Here is a 22,284-nt window from a genome sequence, read left to right on the forward strand (position 1 = left end):
TTAATTGTTCTTACCCAGGGAACTATCAAAAGTGAAGGCGTTTGTTTCCTTTTGAAAAACAATTCTGAAAAGTTTTTTAAAAATGATTCATAAGGCTGGGGGTTTGACTCTGCAGCTCAAATGACTGCCTGGTAAGTGAGGGCAAGAGTTCCATCCCTGATGCAAAAACAAAATTCATAATCAACTGCTTTTAAAATAGTATTTATTTATTTATTTATTGTGCTCTACTGGGGAGCAAACCCAGGGCCGTCGCACTAAGCTACAGCCCCAGCTTTCCTCTCTTCTCTTATCTTTTTATTTTGACAAATCGTGTCGCTAATTTGTTGTTTCCTGGGCTGGTTTCAAACTTGGTGATCTTCTGGCCTCAGTCACCACAGTGCTGGGATTATATGCATGTACCACCACGCTCAGATTCAACCTATTTTTGAAATACATCTTTCCAGATCTAATCCATATGCACTTTTTTCTTCACAAAATGAAATTTGTATTATTTTTGCCACATTTTAAACACTATTTTCATGTTTACTACCTGATCTTTATATTTATTATTTTTAATGGCTGCATTATAGTTCATCGATTATTATACTTTATGTAAAGCACTGTGGTCCAGTGAAAAGAACAGGCGGGCTTGGTTCAAGTCTTCTGAGATTTACCCTCCTGTGGTGTTGGACACGATTTTTATTCTATTTACTTATTTATTTGGTACCAGGGATCAAACTCACAACTTCATGCTTACCAGGCAAGCACGTGAGCCACTGAGCTAAATCCCTGGCCCATAGACGAGATCTCTAATCAAACTGAGCTGCAGTTTCCTCATCTATAAAGTGGGTTGATTGTATGACCATTGTGAGAATAGCAGGCTAAATGAATTATAATTATGACCCATAGGAGGCACTTACTCAATGAGTAGGTGTTGCCCATTTAATCAACTTTTACTGCTGGGTTGAACTTGAGGAGCAATGAGAAGCATTCTGCCTCGTCTAAAGCCATATACACCCATCCCAACGCTGATTTAAGTTATCAGCAGTAGCAAAACTCTACAGCCTGTGTCAGAAACCACTTATTGAACTCTTCCTGTGTATTGGAATTTGTAGGATTAAAGTTTCCACTACTATATAGGAGAGTATAAAAAATTCTACATAATTTTTCTGTGCTTAATTTTGTATGTGGCCTTACATTTGTATTTTTTTCAGTCATAGAACAAGTAGCTTTATGTTTTATAATTTATAAAACTACTCTTTGAGAAATTCTATCATATCTTGGTTATGCATTTTATTTTTTCCCCAAAGTTGGGAGAAATGTGCTCTGTTCTCTCCCCACATTCTGTGTCCCTGTTTTCTTTTTGCATCTACCACAACCGTCGCTTCCTCTTGTGCCAAAGTAGGCAGGCTTCTGCCCTGCAGAGGCTCTTTCTGAAGGGATTTCATTTCATTCCCACAACCATGACTTTTCAATGCAAGAGAGAGCTGGAAAGTGGCCACAGGTCCTGCTTGCTCCCCAGGACAGATGTCACGGGCTTTAAAGATTTTACATCGGTTAGGACTTGAGATAGGGTTTTGATGGGCTTTGGAGAAGAGTGACAGAAACACATAGGCATAGATGGCTGAATAAATAGCATGGTTTCTGCCTGGGTGTCCCTGACAGCCCTGAGGGGTGAGTGCTGTCTAGGGATCAGAACACCTCGCCCTCGTCTTACACACAGGCTGCAGATTCCAGCCTGCCTGCGAATATTTGCACACACAACCCGACGTGTTCCATGGTCGTATCGTGACTGCCCCCCATCTTTGCCTCCTGGAGCTCCCTGCGTCAGCCGCACCCCACACCACCACCATTGCTTTCCTCACTCCTCACCCCGACATCTAGCCTTTGCAGCAGCCCAGGCTTCTCCAGATTACTGCTCTGTGGGGACCAAGCGCTTTTGAAAGGAAGAAAGAAAGAAAGAGGCAGGAAAAACAGAAAGAAAGTGGGAAACAGAAGAATGAAACAGGACCCGAAGGGGCAGTGGTGCTTTGAGCTATCTCACTGCATCACAATGAATATGGACTCTATTAAGCCCCGTTCTGCCTGTTAGTGTCTCCCAGGGCAACACAGCCCCCATATGGCAAGCATGCAGCAGATTAGGATGGGCCCCTGGGCCGCATTGAAGACCAGGGGCTTGACTGGCAGCTGAGCCCCCTCCCCATCTCCCCCTCTCCTCACACTTGACACTGCCTGTGTTTATCTAAAGCAAAGAGTGGGGGGGCATCGGAAGGTTTTTGTCCCAGTTTGGAGAGAAGGGAGAGGAGGCTGGAGGCGGGTGGGGTGAGGGAGATGGGGGAGGAGGGCAGAGGTGGTTAGAAAGGGGCAAGGCAGGAGGGAGGCTTCATAAATATTCAGGAGGAGCGCTGAATGGAGCGAAAGAAATAAAGCAGATGGAATTCGTGTTAAAGAACAGCACAATCACCCTGTTTTGAGCCCTCCAAAAACAAAACCAGAGAGAGAGAGAGACAGAGAGAGAGAGAGAGAGAGAGAGAGAGAGAGAGAGAGAGAGAGAGGCCTTCTAGCAGTGTAGAAGCTGCATTTATCCAATTAGCAGGGTTGTCAAATTGAATTTACATGGGTGTGTTGAGAAAGGCGTAGAAGAAGGGAAAAGGAGCCTTCTCTTTTTCTTTTTTCCAGTCCATCCCCAACCCACTATGGGCCGATATTTTTTAAAAATCTCCATAAAGAAATGAGGCAGTTTGCAGGAAGGGGTGTGTGTGACAAATCAGTGAGACTTCCTGTGGCTTTCTCCTCCCGTGCTGGAGGTGGGTGAGGAGCGAATTTTACCAAACTTGAGCGAGCGAATCAGGAGACAGGACCTCTCTTTCTCTCCCATGGCTGAAGGGGTTCTTCCCCAGAGGCTCTCCAGGCTCCTTCCCATGTTGCTTACTTTGAGAGTGAGAGTAAGCCATCCGCCTGAGTAGAAATAAATTCTGTTTATGAGCCACTTGTTATAACTTCAGTGAAAAGAATCCAGGTTTGCTGATCCCCCCCAAATTTCACTTTGATTATATAGTCCCTTGCTCAGAAAGCATCTAGCAGTTTCATGCTGTCTATGGTGTTAATTTCAAACTCTTCGTGGTCTCCCACAGTGGGACCTGAGCTGAGTGTCTTTACCTGTTTCTTTTCATTCGTCTACAGTAGTCTCCAGAGTAGGGCCCAAGATACCAGGGGGAAGGAAGCAATTGTATGGGGGCACTACAAGAAAAAATCAGAGATTCTCTTAATGTTTGTGTCTATCTAAAAAAGGATTAGGAAGGAAATCCAGCTTTGCTAATATTTAATATAGGGATCGACATTGGTATGTTCAGCTGTGCGTCAGGCTGTCATGTGTCACAGCAGTGTCCAAGGCATCGCCCCTGTGTGTAGGCTTGACAGTGGAGGAGACCTTACCCATTCATTCATTCACTCCCCAGTTTTTCTGTTCTCTGTTAAGTGGATTTACAGATTATATAATTTAACTTTAACTAAATTAACTCTCACAAAAGGACAAGTGGCTTAAAGAGATTGCCACAAAGAAACTGGGTTGAAGAGAAGCCTGATAATCCAAACACATGCAAACAGGAAGAACACAGCGAGCTGGCCCTTTTCAGGCCACATTAGGAAGTAACAACATTGATAATGGAATCAGATCTGGTGAGAAGGCAACAAAATGATTAACATTCAAGCAGACTATTGGAAAGAGATTACATCTATACCATTAGGAATAATCCTATTTCTAAATAGGCATTCTGTCTTAAGGTATTAGCTAGTGATTCTATAAAACAGTCATGATAAAAGAGGCATTAAAATACACTTTCACTTTTCCCTATTCTTACAGTTCTGCAGTGCATGCATTTAATTTATAAATAAGTAAATATGCATGCTTTGGGGGTGGTTTTCTGGAAAATTTTACTCCACAGGGAGTAAGATCTCAAATATTTAAACCCGTTATTTCAAGTCAGCTTTCTGCAGCAAACAAGGACTTGGTGCACCACGCTACACACCTGAAACCTACTTTCCCTCTTGGCCAGTGTCACCTGCCTGCAGTGCCTCATTCATCTTACATACATAAACCCCAGAAGGCCCAGTTTCAAACCCTACATGCAGACTAACTCTCCTAAAAGTGCTGTCATTTGCCACATCCCATTTGTAACTGAGCTGGTAATCAGTGAAGACATAGCATTGGTAAAGAACGCTGACGTTGTTGCAGGAGAGTAATCCCAGAGCTTCAGTTGTTTGAGCACCACAAAGATTTGGGTTTTTTCTCCTGTCATTTCTTGAGCTGCTTTCTTCCAGCTCGTGGCTATGCCTTCTAAAACATGTGACGTGTGGCCACCAAATTGAGAAAGGGAACGTTGTAAACAGCTCTCCATTTCTTAACTACGCTGGACTGGCAATGACACATAACTTTCTCACTCACCTTCCATTGGCCCACATTGGTAACGTGACCCAACACTAACTGCAAAAGAGGAGGGAAATGAAGAACTTACGTTTATATGCTGGATACTAGCCAGTTTATGTAGCAAACTTGGCTTTAGGCTCCTAAAGAACAAATCCATCTTTTGGTATTCATAGCACTCTTGTTTGCTGTCTTATTATGATAAGTCATGGTAGTATTTTTTTCTTTCCAGTACTATTACAATAAAAAAAAAAAAAACGCAATATTTGTTCTTGCTAATATTAACAGTAAAGTCAAAGTACATATAGAATAGAAGGTTTATACACAAAATTTGATTAAGAACTAAAAAAAATTTAGAGACTGGCTGCAATATGGCTCATATTTAAGAACATCAAACTATTGATATTATTCTATTGGACATCAGAGTGATCCGTATTGATGTTCCAGATCTTACTCTAGAACTGTGCTGCCCAGTGTGATAACCACTAGCCCCATTGGCCATTTAAAATTTAGTTCCTTAGTTTCATTTCGAGCATTTAATAGTCAGCAATGGCGAGTAGCTGCCTGGCATTTGGATAGTGTACTTATGGAACATTTCCACCATCGCAGAAAATTCTGTTGTGCAGTGAACAGTAGGAGATTGTTTGAGATTGGGAGGTAAATAATTTAAAAATGATAGTGATCACATAGAAAGCTACTGTTACACTAATAATGAAGTAAATTGAGAAACATTTTAAAATTAATGGAAAAGCCAGTCCTAAGCAGTTGGTTAGTGTGGCCCCAGAAATAATTTTCTAGGGACTGTGCTGAGTTTGTGAAAGAGCTCTGTGGGGAGTAAGAGGCCTGACTTGTAGCCTGAAACTTCCCTTCATAATTAGGGGGGATAACTTCTGCAAATCACTTAGACTCAGCCTGCAAGCACAGTAAGTGTTTTACAATAATAGCTATTCTAAGCTATTACTGTATTTTTTTTTTTAGGTCCCTCCAATTTTGAAATGTTTCCTTTTAGGAGCCAGACACCTTCACTGGAAGGAAGGTAGTCTCTTTAATAAGTGTGCTGGAAAACCTGGTTTCCCACATGCCAAAGATTTACATGTAGACCTACATCTCTCACCACGAACTAATCTAAAATCAAAATGGATCAAAGATCTAAATATTAAAACAGAAACACTAAATTTGCTGGAAAAGAGAATGTGTAGAACTCATGACATTTTGTAGGCAAAGACTTTATGAACAAAACCTTGATGGCACAGAAAATACCACAAAAAATCAACAACTAAGATCTCATCTTATTAACTTTGGTCATCAAGGTACAGAAACGTAGGTCTGTTAGATCCATGTTTATTCTGTAGACTATTTCTATTGATAAATTATTACTTTGAATTTTATGAATTTCATCATGTTAAACAATGAGTACTCACCAGAGAAAAAGTTTTAAAAATATTGAACTTTTAATAGTTATTGAGTTTATTAAAAAAAGCATCAAATTTTCAATGTCCACTGATTTTTGGTATACTAAGTCTGAAAAAGGATAATGCAAATAAATTCTTATGTGAACTACAATGAAAACATCAGTAGCACTTTACAAAACAAATCTTTACTTCAGTTATCACACCTAAGGCATCTGCACACATGACAACAGCGTGTTCCATACATAACTATCACTTACACTGATGGCACATGTGTTTTGTTTCCTGAACATACTTGACATCTCTCTGGTATTGCAGTTTTGTCAGGAGGTTCTTATTATGTTATACAGTGTGAAGTTAATACAAACATAAAATATCAATAGAGTACGAAATTTTTCATACATATTGTGCATTCAGAATAAACACCAACATTTTCACATTAGCTGTATACTTGCTTACAAAACTTAAAAGATAACATCAAAAGTAAAAACCTATGTGAACTGCAATGTAAACACAAACAAAAGTCTACTACAGAAATAAGCTTTGCTTGAATTATCATACCCAAGGCAAATGACAGCTGCAAATTCCACGCACATGTCTTGCTCACACTGACAGCACATGGTCCAAACTTTCCCGTGTGGCAGTCTTGTCACCTCTCTTCCTGTTTTTTCAGGAGCTTCCTAGTATATTGTACAACCTGCATGTAGCAGGGAAAGATATCAATAAAATGCAATATCAAGTATGTATTGAGTATGTAGACTAGATGTCAGCATTTTCACATCAGCTGTCTACTTGCTTATAATGCCTTAAAAAAAATCAAAATCAAAACCTATGTGAACTGCAATATAAACACAAACAAAAGTCAAACACAGAAATATGCTTTGCTTCAACTGCCACACCCCAAGCCGTCTTCTTACATGACAACTGCATGCTTCATGTGCAAACATCACTTACACTAATAACAGGTATGTTTTGTTTTCCTGGGCTTTCTTGTAGGGCACAGTTGACATCTTTTTTGTTTTCCTGTTGTCATATAGGTCTGTAATACTGTGCCTGCCTGTTCATCTGTCAGCTCACCATGCACTCTGAAAAGTTTTTGTGTGTAATTATTTCCCTGGGCAGAAACATTTTGATTTTCCTCTGCTGTAAGTAGTCCCTTATGAGCTCCAGCCTTATGAGTCCCAGTCCTCCAAGAAAATTTCTCTGTGATGTCTTGCACTAGTTATGTTCTTTGTAAACTATTAAAGTATTTATGGGACACATATAGGATTGAGTAAAACACAGCCACTGACCGCTGCTTTGTATTTCACGTGACATCACAGGGGTTTCATAACCCATCAACAAGGTCTGCTCCACCTTCAGTTTCATCATAGAAATTTTCCTTCTCGGGCTTTTGTTTTGGTGAGGTTTCCTTATCCATATTTTCATCATGGTGAAACATTGATATCAACAGTACAGTTTGTTTTCCTTTGCCATATATGAGGCTAGTTATATCTTTCTGAAATCCAAAGATCGTACTATACAATTCCCTGGAAATTGCAATATTTCATTTGGACTTTCTACGTTCAGTTCCTGTGCTGGTCAACTTGTGCTCTGTTAGCAAAGGTAACATCAGTTGGTAATTGGTAAACCAGCTGTTGAATGTCACATTCTAATTAGTTTAGGAGATGAGAGCAACAAGTCTGCTCACATCATTCAGTTTATTACTATACAATAAGGACCTGATGGCTGAGTTCCAGGACAAACGTCTAAATTGGAAGCCAAACTACAAGGACATAATTTTTATGCCATATTTTGACCTATCACTTTTAAGTAAGCCTTTTACATTCCTGTGATCACTATGAGAAATTCCTGCTATGCAGAGCAGACCTGGGAATGCTTTTTGTTCAGCTAGTGAGATGTCATACTAAATACAATTTTTAATATGGCTATTGGTGCATATAGAACATTTTACTTGCTTTTCAGCCTTCGTGTATTTCTCATCATCTTGTAGCATTTCATCTGTTCCCATCTCCAACACTGACTGGCAGTCCAATACCTTTCACCCTTGCCAAAACCCGCACTGCATTTTCAGACATAGGTCTAACATTGGGTCATTCCATTTTGTTGCTTGGCCATTTTGCAGTAGTTGGACTAGTAAATATGTACTCACATTTCTGTTTTCTTTATCATCTTAATCAAGGAGATCGTCATTCCTTGTGTCTTTATCAGCCGATTCTTGCTTCCTTCTACTGTCACAGGAACTTTGGTTCACATGGCCGGTGTCAGAGTTATCATCATCACCATCATCATCATCATCCACCCACACCACTCTTCTGTTATGAAAGCATGTATTTTACCATAATGGATCATCTTCATCACTCATGCATGAATAATCTGATGATTCACTTTCGACAGCTTCCAAAACTTGCAAATGTGGTTTTTCTTGTACCATTGTACGAAAACTTTTTTTTTTTTTAAACACATCCTGGAGTGATATGGGTCTACTGGACTCTCTGTGATTTTGGGTAAACATGTGTCATTCTGCCCGCCCCTTCAGCTCCGCCTCGGTTAGGTTCAGATAAAAAGGGAAGTGCAAATTTAAGGTAGAAAAGTAAGGGATAGGTCTAGACCTAGTTTTTTGTTTGTAGGGTTGCACAGCAAAAGAAACCACCAACAGAGTGAAGAGACAACCCGCAGTGTAGGAAAAGTTTTTTGCTGTTCCTCAGTCAAAGGACTAATATCTAAAATATATGAAGAACTCAAAAAAATCAGATCCCCCAAATGTAAAGACCCAATCCAGAATGGGCATCTGAAATGAATAGACACTTCTCAAATGAGGAAGTCGAAACAGCAAACAAATACACAAAAAAAAATGTTCAGTATCACTAGTCATTCAAGAGATTCAAATTAAAACAATGCTGAGATCCCATCTCGCTCTACAAAGAATGGCTGTTATCAAGAAATGAACCAATACTGGTGTGACTATAGGGGAAGATGAACCCTTCTCCACTGTTGATGAGAGTGTAGACTGGTACAACCACTGTGGAAATCAGTGTGGAAATTCCTCAAAGAACTAACACTAGAAGTTCCATTTGACCTAGCTATTCCCCTTTTGGTATCTTCCTGAAATAATTAAAAACATCATACCATAGCAGTTTGTGCACATCCATGTTTATAAAAGCACAGTTTGTAAAGGTAAATTTTGGCAACAGCATTAATGCCCATCAAACTATGAATGGATAAAGATGATGTATTTTTATGCAGTGGAGTACTAGTCAGCCATAAAGAAGGATAAACCCAAGACATTTCTAGGTAAATGGATACACTTTGATAGCATACTCTTTAACTGAAATAAATTAGACACACATATTTAAATGTTGCATTGTTTTTGTGGTGTGAGAAACTAGAAGAAAATGTTCAGATAGGAAAGGGAAAAGGAGGGGGGAGGGAAAAAGAATAGAAGAAAAAGAAAGCTTTTATAAATTAGGAGGGGAAGAGGAGTTGAACGGAGGGGAGAGGAACAGGTAAAACAGAAGCAAAACGTATCATGTACAGGCACAAATTCCAATGATGAATGTTACTCCTTTGCATATCTAAAAAAGGAGGGGGTCCAAAAAAAGTTTCCTTTTAATTAGGTCTGGGGATAAAGTACAACTTTTTAAATAAAAATGAACTTTTTCACTGTATATTTTAAAAGACACACAGCATAATGTTCCGATATCCTTTCTTAAGCCCTTCTCCCAAGTCTGTTGAAACTCACATATGCATTTGCCAGAGCCTGCAGTTCTCCTCCAGCGTCTCTCTCCAGACCACCATACTGTGTGGAAGTTCTACCCTTTATCTTGAGGGCAGGAACTGACGATCCTTATGCCCAGCGAGCTGGCGTCTTCTTGAGAATCAAAGCTTTGCCCTGCCTCAGACCTTCAGGAAAGGGAAATCTTAGCCCACAAAATTGTAAACATATAAAAACTGATGAACTGATTGGAAAGTAACAATGCACAATGTATATACCATTGTTACCCCCGATGTTGTTTTGAAATTTTACCTTTTTCTCTTTAAAATAAAATAAGTGTACCTTGGCAGAAATGTACCTTGTACAATTTCTTTAATCAGTTGGTATTCTTACTGTTCAAGAACGTTTTTTAAAAAGTCTCTATTATACTGTCTGTTAGAGCAAACTTTCCTCTTTAGCTTCCTTTGTTACTGGTTGCAAAACATTGGCAGTTTAGATTCCACAGGCTTCAACTTCTGAGGCCGCAGTAGCCCTGTTGTCCCCAGAATGAGATGGTGGCCTTGCGTGGCGGCGTCCATGTATGTAGTCAGCCAGCCCTCTGGGGAGTTGGGGAAGCTGGCCTCCTCCTGATGATCGACTTTCAGTTGTTTGTAATTTTCTCAAAAAAAAATGTTCAAAAGCTACAATTTTTCATGCTTGGTCTCAACCTCAAAAGTGTGTTTTGTTGTTGTTGTTTTTGGAAGGTTCTACAAGTGGCTGTTGGGAGGTAATTATTTCAGTAGGGACTATGTAGGTCAACAGTGAAACTTCACAGATGTATTTTCTTTTCTTCTTTGTATCCAGATTGTCCCTAAAAATGGCAAGTACCTAGATCTCAGTCAAGCATTCAGGGCAAAAATTCATTTTCCTTTCTCTCTGCTTTTGTTTTTTTTCTAGATTTCTCTCATTTTTCTGAGAAAATTCATAAAAAAAAAAATAAGGTCAGGATCCAGACATACTTCACCTTGCCAAGAAAAATAACAGGCTTGACTGTGGCCTTTGCTGAACTTTGAAATTGCGCCTTGCTTATCTTACAGTGAGACAAACTCATAGTACAATTACATTCTCCAACATGAGCCTTACTTCCTTTTTAAAAAAGGTAAAAATTCTCATATACCTTCATTTTCAGAACTGTCATCTTTGTAGACTAAATTCACTAGGTAACTTCTTCCAAGAAATAACTGTTTCCCTAGCTGATAAGTAAGATATATTGCATCTTTAGTGACCCCACACAAGCCCAGTTTTTTTTTTCCTGGTTCTGTTTTTACGTGAGTGAGATGCAGGGTTCTGCTTTGGAGCCCTTTAAATGGCACTGCGTGCAGCACTGCTGTGGAATGAATGAGCTCTTTCTCCTCCTTAGGCTACCTGCTTCTTCTCACCCTGCGACTACCATGCATTCGTCTCCCTGTTGCTTTTAAAGTAGGCTGGTGACTGGCAGCGCAGTGGGGGCTGTTTCCATTTTGAACCTTGTAAATTACTGGGGGTGTAGAGCTGACGGGAATTGTTTGGCCTGCTTTCATTAAGCAGGAGGGAGTCTGGGCTGAATTTCCTCGGTAAAACCTTTGTGGGTTTTACAACCCCAACACCTCTGTGGCCAGCCTGTGCTCACTCTAGGAGTGACCCTCAGTGCCTCTTGGTCTGCATTTCTTTTCTTGCCCTTTATTCAATCTTACGCATTTTGTCTCCTCTCTCCGTCTCCCTCCATTCCCTGCCTTCCTCTCCCCGCCCCTTTCGCGGCACAGGGAGGAAACAGTTGGCATCAGTCTCATTACGGAGCTGGGGAAACCTGGGTGTGTCATGAGCAAATTAATATCGTAAATCCCCATGACTGGGGGTTAGGGAGTCCACATTAATACATTATCTCATTTTGGAAAAGTAGAGAATTAAAACAAGGATCTGGAAAATTGAGAGGACACACAAAGTTTGCTTTTTGGTATCAACCTTGCCTGTAGAAAGCACTATTCTGCCTCACTGTCATTCCAATTCTGTTACACACCTACTGTGTGCAGAATCCAATATTCAAAATGAGATGCGTCCGTTAGCTGAAAGCACAGAGTTTTGGAAGTAGCCTGACATGGGTTTCCACCTAGGCCTACAGTTAAGAGGCCCTGGGAAGTTACTATAGTAAGCGCCTGGAAGTCAGTTTCTTCTTCTGAAAATGGGGTTAATGGTCCCCGTGTTGCAAAGCTGAGAAGACAAGTGGAGGCACTTGGAGGGAGCTTAGTGGGTCCCTGGAGCAGCAGCAGACACGGTCACCTCTGCTGCCAGCACTGCCCTTCCCAGCCAGACTCACATTCTTTGCAGCTTTTGTGAATTTCACTTTGCTAGTGACTAGAAAAGTGGCCCTTTCACTTACTGGATTGTCTGAAAAAGAGCAATCAGCCTCTGAGAATGCTTGTTGGGCAGAACACAGGTGGCCCCATCACTCCCTCAGCAGCCAGGCCAAAGCCAAAGGTCTTGGGGAACAGTCTAGACAAATCCCAGGCACCTCCAATCACAGTGTAGGAGCTGCATGCGCCATCCTTTGGTCTCCTGTATCAGGAGAATTCAGCATTGAAAGGCCCCAGACCCTCCCACATTGCAGGCACCTGGAATTCCACAGACCGGTGAGCTCAGTGGAAACCTTAACTCTTCTGTTTTTCAGTGGTAACTATAAATCTTCAAAAAGAGTCTATGCTTAGGTAAACTGGTCTTAAAGAATTACCATTCTGTTTGATGTCACTTTCCTATAAATACACTACTAATATTGTCACATACTTATATGTTCCAGCATTGGAATGTTGTTTTAAATGTCAGCATTCATTCAGATGCCTCCTGTCTCATAAGGAATGATCCGCATTCCTCATCTGCTGATACTCTGTAATTAGATCAGTAAAAAGCACGGAAGCAAAACCTTGGTTTTGGCTATGAAGAGTGTATGTGTTAGAATGTATGCTGGCTTGCGTGTATTTGATGAACTTTTCAAGAACCATCCCCTAAGAGAATGACACCTTTTAAAGACAAGTGCAATGCTCTAGACAGGTGTCAGAGAGCTGCAGTGTTTCTCATCAAGCAGCTGGAGGTACAGTGTGGTTCAATCCCCAAGAGAACGTAGAGTAGAGATTCAACCTAGGCACTTGGCAGGAACCCAGACTTTGTAGAAATGGAAACCTCCAGAATTCCAGCATTAGGGATAGAAAGAAGTGGAACCCATACAGTTAGACTGAAATAAGGCTCTGTACCCCAAGAAGGTGAGGAGCATTGGTCCTGACGTATGACTTCTGTCTGTGTTTATGCTTGGGGCTACAGGCTACAGGCAAGCTGCAGAGCCGAGGAGGGCAGGTTGATTCCAGGACTACAAGAGACTTTTCAGGATTAGAGGAGTAGAAGGAAGGAAGATCAAAGCAGATCTTTCATGAAGCATTAAGACTTTATGACTCATTAATGAGAAATATCTTCATAAAGTGTATTTAATATGCACATACGATTGCACCTGAGACGGTGCTATACTCCAGTGGTCTACACTAGCACGCAACTTGCCATGTGGTGGCTGTGGATATCAGGCCTCTGGCAAAGCAGTGGAGCGGTAATTTGGTTGTTCCAGCATTGGCACTAGATTCTCACTGCTCATGCTCTGTGCGTGGCTGTACCCCTTGCTGTCTTCATGTCCTGGACAGCCCTGACCTTGCCACTACTGGTCCCCTAGCAGAGCTGCAGCATCCTTATCATAACACAATCACCTTGTCTCTCAGGAGGCGTCTGATGGAGGAGCTTCTTCTAGCTGAGAAGTGTCATGAAGGTGTGCTTTGGTCGTCCAGCAGTGAGGTCTCCACTCCCAACACTGTCAGCAGGTGGAGGGAGGCAGGAAGCTGGGGCCTTTGGCTGTCATGGGGCCTCCATGCATTCTCACCGTGGTCATCCTGTTTTTTCTGTCTCACAACTGTGTTGCAGGAGACTGTGGCGTCATTGTGAGTGACCCTGGTGGCTTATGGGAGTGGGTTTAGGACCCTCTGTGACACGTGCTTCGTGGGACGATGAGAATGCTGAGAGCAAAGAGGCCTGAGGTCGCAATCCCGTGGCTCCTCCTGGTCACAGCAGGCTGCCTGGCCGGCTTGAGTGAGTGCTCCCTCCCTCCTCGGCAGCCCCTCCCAGAAGATCTCTGCCTTCACATCAGGCGAAGCAATAAGCAGCTTGGGATAAACTAGAGCGCTTCACCCCACCAGCCTGCAGGGGCATGTGAAGAATACAAAATGGGAAGTGATAGTGACAACTTGTATTGGTTGTAATTTAGTATTTTGTTTCAAAAATATACCGAGAAGGGAGAGGAATAAAATAACTGCCCTTTAGTGTACATTTATGAGATGAGATCATGGCATTTATATACCTTGTAAGCCTCATACTTACAAAGCAACATTAGCCTCATTTTGTAGAGAAGAAACAGGCTCAGAAAGGATAGAGTCAAATGACTCAGAAAGAGTCACACTGGTATCCGGCCCAAGCCTGTCCAGCTCCAGAGCCTGAGCACTCGCCTTTGCACCTTATCACAGCCCCAAACCTACACTCGGGGAACACAGGCAGGTTAGGGAATGGGCAAGGGCATTTGGGCTCCTCTGAGAAAGAGCGATCCTCCTGGTTCTCAATTCTGGGAAGCTGCTTAGGTGCTGTGCTTCTAGAAAGGCGATGCTGTTGTTTTGCAGGGGGCCTTGATTCATTGCTGTGCCCTGCTCTTTCCCCAGATGAGGTTCCTCAGGTCACCGTGCAGCCTGCATCCACGGTCCAGAAGCTCGGAGGAACCGTGATCCTGGGCTGTGTGGTGGAACCTCCATGGGTGAACGTGACCTGGCGCCTGAACGGGAAGGAGCTGAATGGCTCAGATGAGGCTCTGGGTGTCCTCCTCACCCGAGGGACCCTCGTCATCACTGCCCTCAACAACCGCACCGTGGGACGGTACCAGTGTGTGGCTCGGATGCCTGCAGGGGCTGTGGCCAGCGTGCCAGCCACAGTGACACTAGCCAGTGAGTTTGCTCCTCTGCCTGTGTGACCCTGCCTCCTTTCACCCACTCTCTCTTTCCACCCCCTGTCACTATTATACCATAAAAGGGGACTTGATGGCTGAAATTTCAAATCAGAAGACAGTAGCTGCCTAGGGATCCCAGATGGTGGGGCACCATCCTGGCTTTGGAAAGTGTCGCTCTGCACAGAGTGATGTCTACAATGAGCCTCTGCAGAGGGCAAACAGTCCTGCGAGCCCCAGAGCTGGGCCACATCCTGCCTCCTCGTTGTGGCACCCTGTGTTTTGGGTGGAGTGTGCCAGTGGCTCTCCCACCCTCTTCTGTTTCCCTCCCCCATTCTCGGGGGTCACAGAGTATTTACCAGGGCCTGGTACCCAAATCTACCCATGCCAGACTTGGATCCTGGCTCTTTGTGAGGAGAAAGCATTTTCCATTGCCTGGAATATAAATCATGAAAAATAACAGAAAGGCAACTGCACGACAAAGGGATAAAGACAGGAAGGAAGAGATTGAGTGACAGTTTGATACAAGGCTTCACACTTTCTTTTGAGTTTTACTTTTATTGTTATACTCAGTACATGGTAGCTTTTAAAAAACAATTGTCTATAGACTTCTAGTGATACAAGATCAGTGTTACATCTTGATCTCTACTTCTGATTTTTACCTTATAAAAAAACATAAGTCCTCAGGTTAAGGTATGGAGACCAAAGGCCAAATGGCTTCAAAGATCCCTCTCAAGCAGCTCATTCTGGTTGATTCCATTTCTCTGCACTTTCTTCTAGGTTGTCCTTGTGACTGCTCATATTTCTTTTATGAAAATGAGACATAGTTTTCACAAAATTACTTGAGTAGATGTGAAGATCTATAGAGTAAATCCGGGATCAAGTGACTTACATAGTGTCAAGGAATCTTACCCAGGACAGGTATTCTGGGTGCCCTACTGTGAAGCCAGGGAAAGTGGTCAGCCTGACACACTGCTGTCATATGTGACCTCCACTTGGATGTACAGTGTCCCAGGCACAGGACATTGCATTATTTGACTCTTTCTGCTATTGGACATAGAGAAACATGAGACTTAATGGGTCAAACACACTGAAGGCTGTAGGGTAGCCCTGATATTCGTATAAGATGTGCCTAGAGCCAGGATATAAAAAGAATTGCCTCAACTTACCCCTTTTCCAGAACCTAAAGAGTAGGAAATGGGAAACCTTGTTGAAATTTTAATGGATTTAAACTTTGAGAAGATTATCAGGGTTTGTTCTTTCCTGACTTAGCAGGATCCCTTTGTCTCTGAGAGCCCCATTTTGAACCTCTGTGTCACATCCCCGTTCCCCCTTGTGGATCGCATGCTTCTAGGCAGTTGGTTGTTTTGTGCCACCCTGTGTTAATGGATCATATCTCAGGGCACACACTTCTGAAATGCACCTGGGGCAAAGGGAGTGTGGCTCTGGGAAAAAATAATGAAGGATGGGGAAATAAAACTGCTGGGGATCCCTCCTTTCCCTCTTTGCTCCCTGATCCCCAGAAGAGACTTCACTTTCTGGGAGAGGGGAGCAGAGGCTACCAGGGGCACTCCTGTTCTCTTGGGAAATAGGCCGCCCTGCCTTTTTCTAAGGGAGGAGGAGAGTCCGTGCTGACCCTAAGCTGCATCTGGGAGGGACTGCATACTGGGAACCACATCACTTTTTCACACAGGAGCACAGTTGAGTCTGAATGTAGGGTCTCTAGGCAGCAGACTGAGTGCTCAGGGCAGCATTCGGGTCCCTGGACCCATTTGGCAGCCAGCTGGACTTTGCCCTTCATTTGGGTTGGTGCATTTGTTTTGAGTGGCTGGAGGCTTAGGTGGAGGTAGAGAGGGTTCTCTCATCGCAGGGGGAAGGGCTGAGGTCAGAGGTTCAATTCCTACCATCATATACTTCCTACCTCTGCTTTTATAGTTTTATGTTATAATTGCATCACAGCAATTTTAGAATATATTTTAAAATGTCTCCCTTGAGCCTGCCCTCTTCACCCAACCAGCATTATCATCCCAATCTTCATTCACACCCTTGTTTTTACACTGTTGTGATGGTACGCCTGCATGTACTCTTCTTGTTTTTCCCCACTGACATTGTGTGAGAAGTATTTGCCTTTTAATAATTTATTCCTTTTACACTGAAGACAGGAGGGTTGGAGATGTAGCTCAGTGGTAAAGTGTACAAGGCCCTGAGTTCAATTGCCAGTACCACCAAAAAAAAAAAAAGAGAGAGAAAGAAAAGAAAAGAAAGAAAAAAAGAAACTGAAAATGAAGGCAATAAAGTACAAGACCTGTATAATCCTAAGTGAAGAAACCATCACGTTTCATATGTGCCCAGCAGGCACATCCCAGGGTGCCCCTTCTGAGTTAACGTGCTCTCCCACCCCTAGAAGAACATGAGCATAATTACTAACGGCCCTGGAACATCCTTATGGCGGCCTTCCTATAATGTGCTGATCCTATTTCCTGCTGCTGAGCAATTATTTACTTTTGGCAGTACATTATTACAAATAATATTACAAATAAGATGTGCCTTGAAACAACATTTCTGCCTTTAAAGATTATCTAGAAGGGAGATTTCATCTGCAAATGGTCAGCACATGTCTGTGGAAGCTCAAAAGTTCTATAACCATTCATTTGACCTACTTAGGAGCCAGGCTGAACCTTTTTGAGGATAGCATAGTTGGAGAGGGAAAAATTTGTTTTGGAGCTCTCCTTTTACTTCAAGGTGTATGTGTGTGTAAGGAAAGCAAGTTTATAGTCTTTATTTTTAAGCGATTTTTTTTGGGGGGGTACTGGGAATCAAACTCATGACCTCATGCTTACCAGGCAGGCGCTTATGCTGCTGAGCTAAATCTCCAGCCCCTGGTCTATATTTTTAAAAAATAAGTCCTGGCTGCTGCTGTCTCTGGTGCTTGCAGTGATGGTGGTTGGCAGAGGACAAAAGGAAGGGTTTGGTTGCAGCCCAGGAAGGCACAGTAAGAGGAGAAAGGGCATGTGTGACAGAGGAGCTGGCCTTTTGAAAGCTAAGGACTGTTGGCTGGTCCTTTCAACATGAAGCAGAAGCAAAAATGTTTGGTCTAACCAGAAGAAAGGAGACAGGCTGGAAATGGAGCACAGTGGAGAGGGGTCTGCATCATGCAGAAGACGGAGTTGATGGAGTGGAACCACAGAATACCAAGCGTGGAGGAGGCAGCGACAGGGTGGTGGGAAGGCAGGTGGGGACAGAGAAAGGGGTGCTGTCTTTGGGTTAATGCCACTAAGGTATTTGGCCCAGACTCAGCAATTAGATTAAGTTTCTAAAAGCACATTCCTGAGCAGAATAGAAGCTGTGTTTTGCTCGTTGGCTGGTGTACAGGAGGCTGCTCTGTAGATGGGATTACAAAGATGTGATCTACCTTCAGAGGAAAGGTTGGGCAGAGGCATGCTGATGCGCACATATGCTCACCCACACACTCTCAGCAGTTAAGGCCTCTTCTTCATGTGGCCTCTTCTGCTTGCCTTTAGGTGTTATTTCATGCACAAAGCAATCCAGTTTTTGGCATATTTGTTAATGTGCTGCTACCTGGCCTACCCCCTAGAGTCCACTCTGAACTTTGGACAGTGGTGCAGGGATGGGGCAAATTTCCTAGCCCAGGCCTCTGTTACTCCGATGGTAGTGGCTGAAGGTTCACTTAGATGTCACTCTGTCCTGGCGATATCAGCTTCTGGTTTTTGGTAAAATGGAGCCAGACATGGAGAGCTACTGGAATGTCACCTATGCACCTTTCCTGCCTCTAGTATGGCTATGTACACCTTCACATTGTAGGTGTCCCCATCTCGCTCTCCTCTAGAGAATGTTTTCTTTCTTATTAACATAAACTTTAGTTTTGATAAATTTTTCTTGCTGCTAAGGCCTCATTTCAGATCACATTGTGTAATTCTTTCTTTCTGAAATACTTATGCCTTTGATCTCTTTCCTGCCACTTTGTTTTCTGTCTTTTCGCAAGCTTTACACCAAGCAGCTCCCACTCTGTATGGCTCAGATATTTCCACTGTGCTTCTGAGCTGATACTACCAGGGGGACACCATTTCTGCCTTCAGGCTTCTTAGTGCTGCATAGCAAGTCCTCTCCAGGGCTCATCGGAACTGGTAGCATTGAAGCTCTTGTCTATCCCTGTGTCTAACACCTACCATTCAGATTCCATTGTAATCCTTTCCTTTTACTTTTTAAATAGGTCTTTATTAGTTCTCTCAGTTCTTCCCTCATCTGTAGGCCCAGTTGTGCTTGAAAGTAAAGTAATTGCTAACAAGTACTTGCCAACCCATAATTTCCAAATCTGAGAATTTTAATTCCCAACCTAATGTGAAGCTTAAGTTGATGCTGATATAACAGTGACAAAATCCATATCCCTTCATAAGGCCAGGCACGTACAGCCCCAGTCACTCTTTGTTTGGCATCAGAGATCAACAGGCAGAGGCTGACAGAAAAGAAAGGACTCCCTCTAAGCAGGTATTTCCTTGACTCTGTGACCTTGAGGAAGAGTCAGAAGGGGACAAGGAACCCTTTGTTACCATAATTTAATTTAACCATCAATAAAATGAAGAGCCAAGTGGGCATAATGAAAAAACAAGAAACTGAAATTTCATATCCTAGATTGAAGTCCTTACTTTTCCATTTACAAGTTGCATGACTCTAGGTAAATCAGTGTCTCAGATAACCACAGTTATGCCATGAGTACAGTAACCTACATCACTCGGCTCATGAGGATCAAGTGAGAGAATATGCGATACTAGAACTCTGAAGCAAGTTTTTATTTTCTTGGCTCATTTGGTCTGCAAGTATTTGAGGAGTGCCTCCTTGCAGAAGGCCCTGGGGGCTGCCCAGTCCTGTGCTGCCATCTCCATTCTGCCACCAACCTCTAGGAAGCTGTGAGTCTAGAGTTTTGCAGAGCTTCTTCTGGTCATAATCAGAGCTGAGAGAGGACTGGCTTGGTAGACAGAGACAGCTAACCCACTTGCTCTGAACCTTCTGGTTACTTCTGGCACACATGGGTTCTTCAATCTGGGTTCCCTCTTCCAGCTTCCTGAAGAGCAGCCATGGGGTCACTGGACACCGTTGGTATAGCCTGAGAGTTGCTCATTTATGCGCTTGTGGTTTGTGCTGAAAAACTGGGGGGACCCTAACCTATAGAATGGAGAATTCTGTAGTCCATCCAGGTCCTCTGTTGCTCAGCTCCCTTCATCTGATTCCCATCAAGTATCTCATTAAAATCACCTGGGTTCCGATCTTCCACTAGAATAGGCCACTAAGTAACATCATAGACATTTATTTTTTAAAATATTTCTAGCTTACACACACACTCTCTATATGTGTGTGTGTGTATATGTATAATATATATATCCAGTATGTATAATCATACCCAATATATGTGTAATTATATAGTATGCAGAGAGAGGGGATTTACTTTAAAGAATTAGCTCATGTAAGCTATAGATTCAAGTAGGAGTTCGTATTGCAGTCTTGGATCTAGAGGTGGGAAACTCAGATGATTTTCTATGTTATCTTTCTCTGAGAAACCAGTGTCTTGATTTTAAAAACCTTCAGCTGACTAGATGAGGCCCACTCCGCTTATGGAGAGCAAACTGTTTTACTCAAAGTTCACTTCATAAATGTTAATCTCATAAAAAATGTCTTGACAACATCCAAATTTGTTTTTGAACAACTGGTCACCATTGTAAACAAAGTTGACACTTAAGATTAACCATCATAATTCTCCACTGTGTACCTTAACCACACCATCTACCTATGAGAGTGTAGGAACCTGTCTCTTTGGAAGTAATATGAAAAAATTAGATTCCTCTTCAACCCAGCTCCCAGAATCATTAATCACCCCTTTAGACCAAGGTATTTGTCCTCTGCCAGTGTGATGGCTATCGAATGTAACAATCTTTTTTTATTTTATTTTATTTAAAGAGAGACAAAAAATACAGAAAATGGGTAGAAATAGTACATACTTTCAAAGAAAAAAAATAAACAGTAATAAATCACTAGTTGATGTTTACATACTGTCCTCTTACAAATAATTGTTCAAGATACAAAAGTGGAACATATAAATGGGAATTCAAACAGGGAAACTGCAAATAGTTCTGTTCAACTATCTAATAAAAACTTAGTAATATGGTTATCAATCCTATACACTTAAAAATATACACATTTATCCATATCTTCATTTACACTGAGATTAAACAAACCAAAGCAGACTAAAATCACTTTGTCAAAGAATAATAGTGTTGCTGGATTTCACATCATGACACTCCGGAATCAGCACGGGATACTGTAGTGTGTTTTTTTCCTTCAGAGTATTTGTTCATTTCATCATGTGTCATAAGATCAGTTCTCATAAACTGTTTTTACGCAAGCATGAGTCTTAACATGTATTTCTATCCTTTCTATATTAGAGGGAGAAACAGAACAAATCACAACAGAACAAAACATATTCCTATAGACACATAAAACTAAAGAGATGTATAAAAGTACTGTACTAAGAGTTCTACCATGGTTACTGTGTTGTCTCTTGTTATCATCAATAGAATTGGCTATATCATCAGATATAGTTGAATGTATCAGTATATAACAGTATTAATAGAAATACAACTTTGTACATAGTGTAGAAGTACAAAAACAGGTAGTAATCAAACCAGAATAGGATCCTAGTGAATCACTGTCATTTTCAGTGTAGTTGTCTTTACTCTCTGACTTGATACTATCAACCTTAACAGTTTTGAATAAAATCTGTCAATAACAAACAGCAATCAAAGAAATCAGATTTAACTAAGATCAGGCATGATATAACAGTATAAGTTATACAGGAATCCAGATTAAGTTAATAGGAAATTAAAGATGATTACTGTGCTAAATCTTGATATTTTGGGGGTAGCTGTCTGTGCCCTCAGATCTAGTGCTTGTATACAAACTGGGACAGAATAAGTTCTATCTAAGCAAAGTGGTGCAAGTAATATGGGTTTTAATTCCTGATACACTATTAGCAATATCTTCTGCTTTCACTCCCGCGGGGTGTACTATGCATTTTTGGGTCTCCCCAACAGCCTCAGTTTTATATTGGGAGGGCAACCTGCTATTTACCTAAGTGTTTCCGTACTTTTTCACTCCTGGATTTGATTTCTAGTTGTATTTTTTTACCTATTAAAGCCTGTGTTTCCAATCTATCCATAAATACTGGTCCACTTGCTCCTATTACTCTCTGGTTCCCTATCACATAGAGTTCTGTTTTTTTATATTTGATTCTCTGTCTGTATACCCTTCTTCAGGTTAATTATTATTTCCTATAAAGAGCATCTTGGTGAACCCTACCGCTTGATCAACTCTGCCAGCGATTCTTTCTTTTTTTCCTTAATTTAGTGTATCTAGGCCACCTATATTAGAAATTATATCCAACCTTCTCTGCCTCATTTCTGTTGTGCTCTTTTTCCATCATTAGTTGTCTGTTTGTCTTCTTCATTTCACTTTTTGCTCCATTCCTTGGGGCCTCTCTGCCACTGTTCCTGAAGGCCTGGTGCTTTTCTCTTTCTTTAGAATATCCTGCAGTATTCTCTGTAGAGTTGGATTGGTGGTTGCAAATTCCCCCTTTATCTTGAAAGCATCTTTTTCTGCATTAATTTCTAGGGGCAATTTTTCAGGGTACATCACTCTGGGCTGCAGGTTATTTTCT

The 22,284-nt window shown here is 41.9% G+C and overlaps 1 protein-coding gene across 6 annotated transcripts in view; it reads left to right on the top strand.

The window, feature by feature from the left end:
- The window catches only part of Boc (BOC cell adhesion associated, oncogene regulated), a 72,766-nt gene that overhangs the window by 24,691 nt on the left and 25,791 nt on the right, over positions 1-22,284 (top strand). For all 6 annotated transcript variants that reach the window (XM_063224974.1, XM_063224980.1, XM_063224976.1 and 3 more), the window contains 2 exons: positions 13,496-13,660; positions 14,281-14,559. In XM_063224974.1, the coding sequence (XP_063081044.1) occupies positions 13,579-13,660; positions 14,281-14,559 (361 nt within the window). In that variant the 5' untranslated portion in view covers positions 13,496-13,578. The remainder of the gene's footprint in view (positions 1-13,495; positions 13,661-14,280; positions 14,560-22,284) is intronic.

This window comes from Cavia porcellus, unplaced genomic scaffold (assembly GCF_034190915.1).
Source record: "Cavia porcellus strain 051 isolate PalLab524CR breed Dunkin Hartley unplaced genomic scaffold, mCavPor4.1 scaffold_15, whole genome shotgun sequence".
Classification (NCBI taxonomy): domain Eukaryota; kingdom Metazoa; phylum Chordata; class Mammalia; order Rodentia; family Caviidae; genus Cavia; species Cavia porcellus.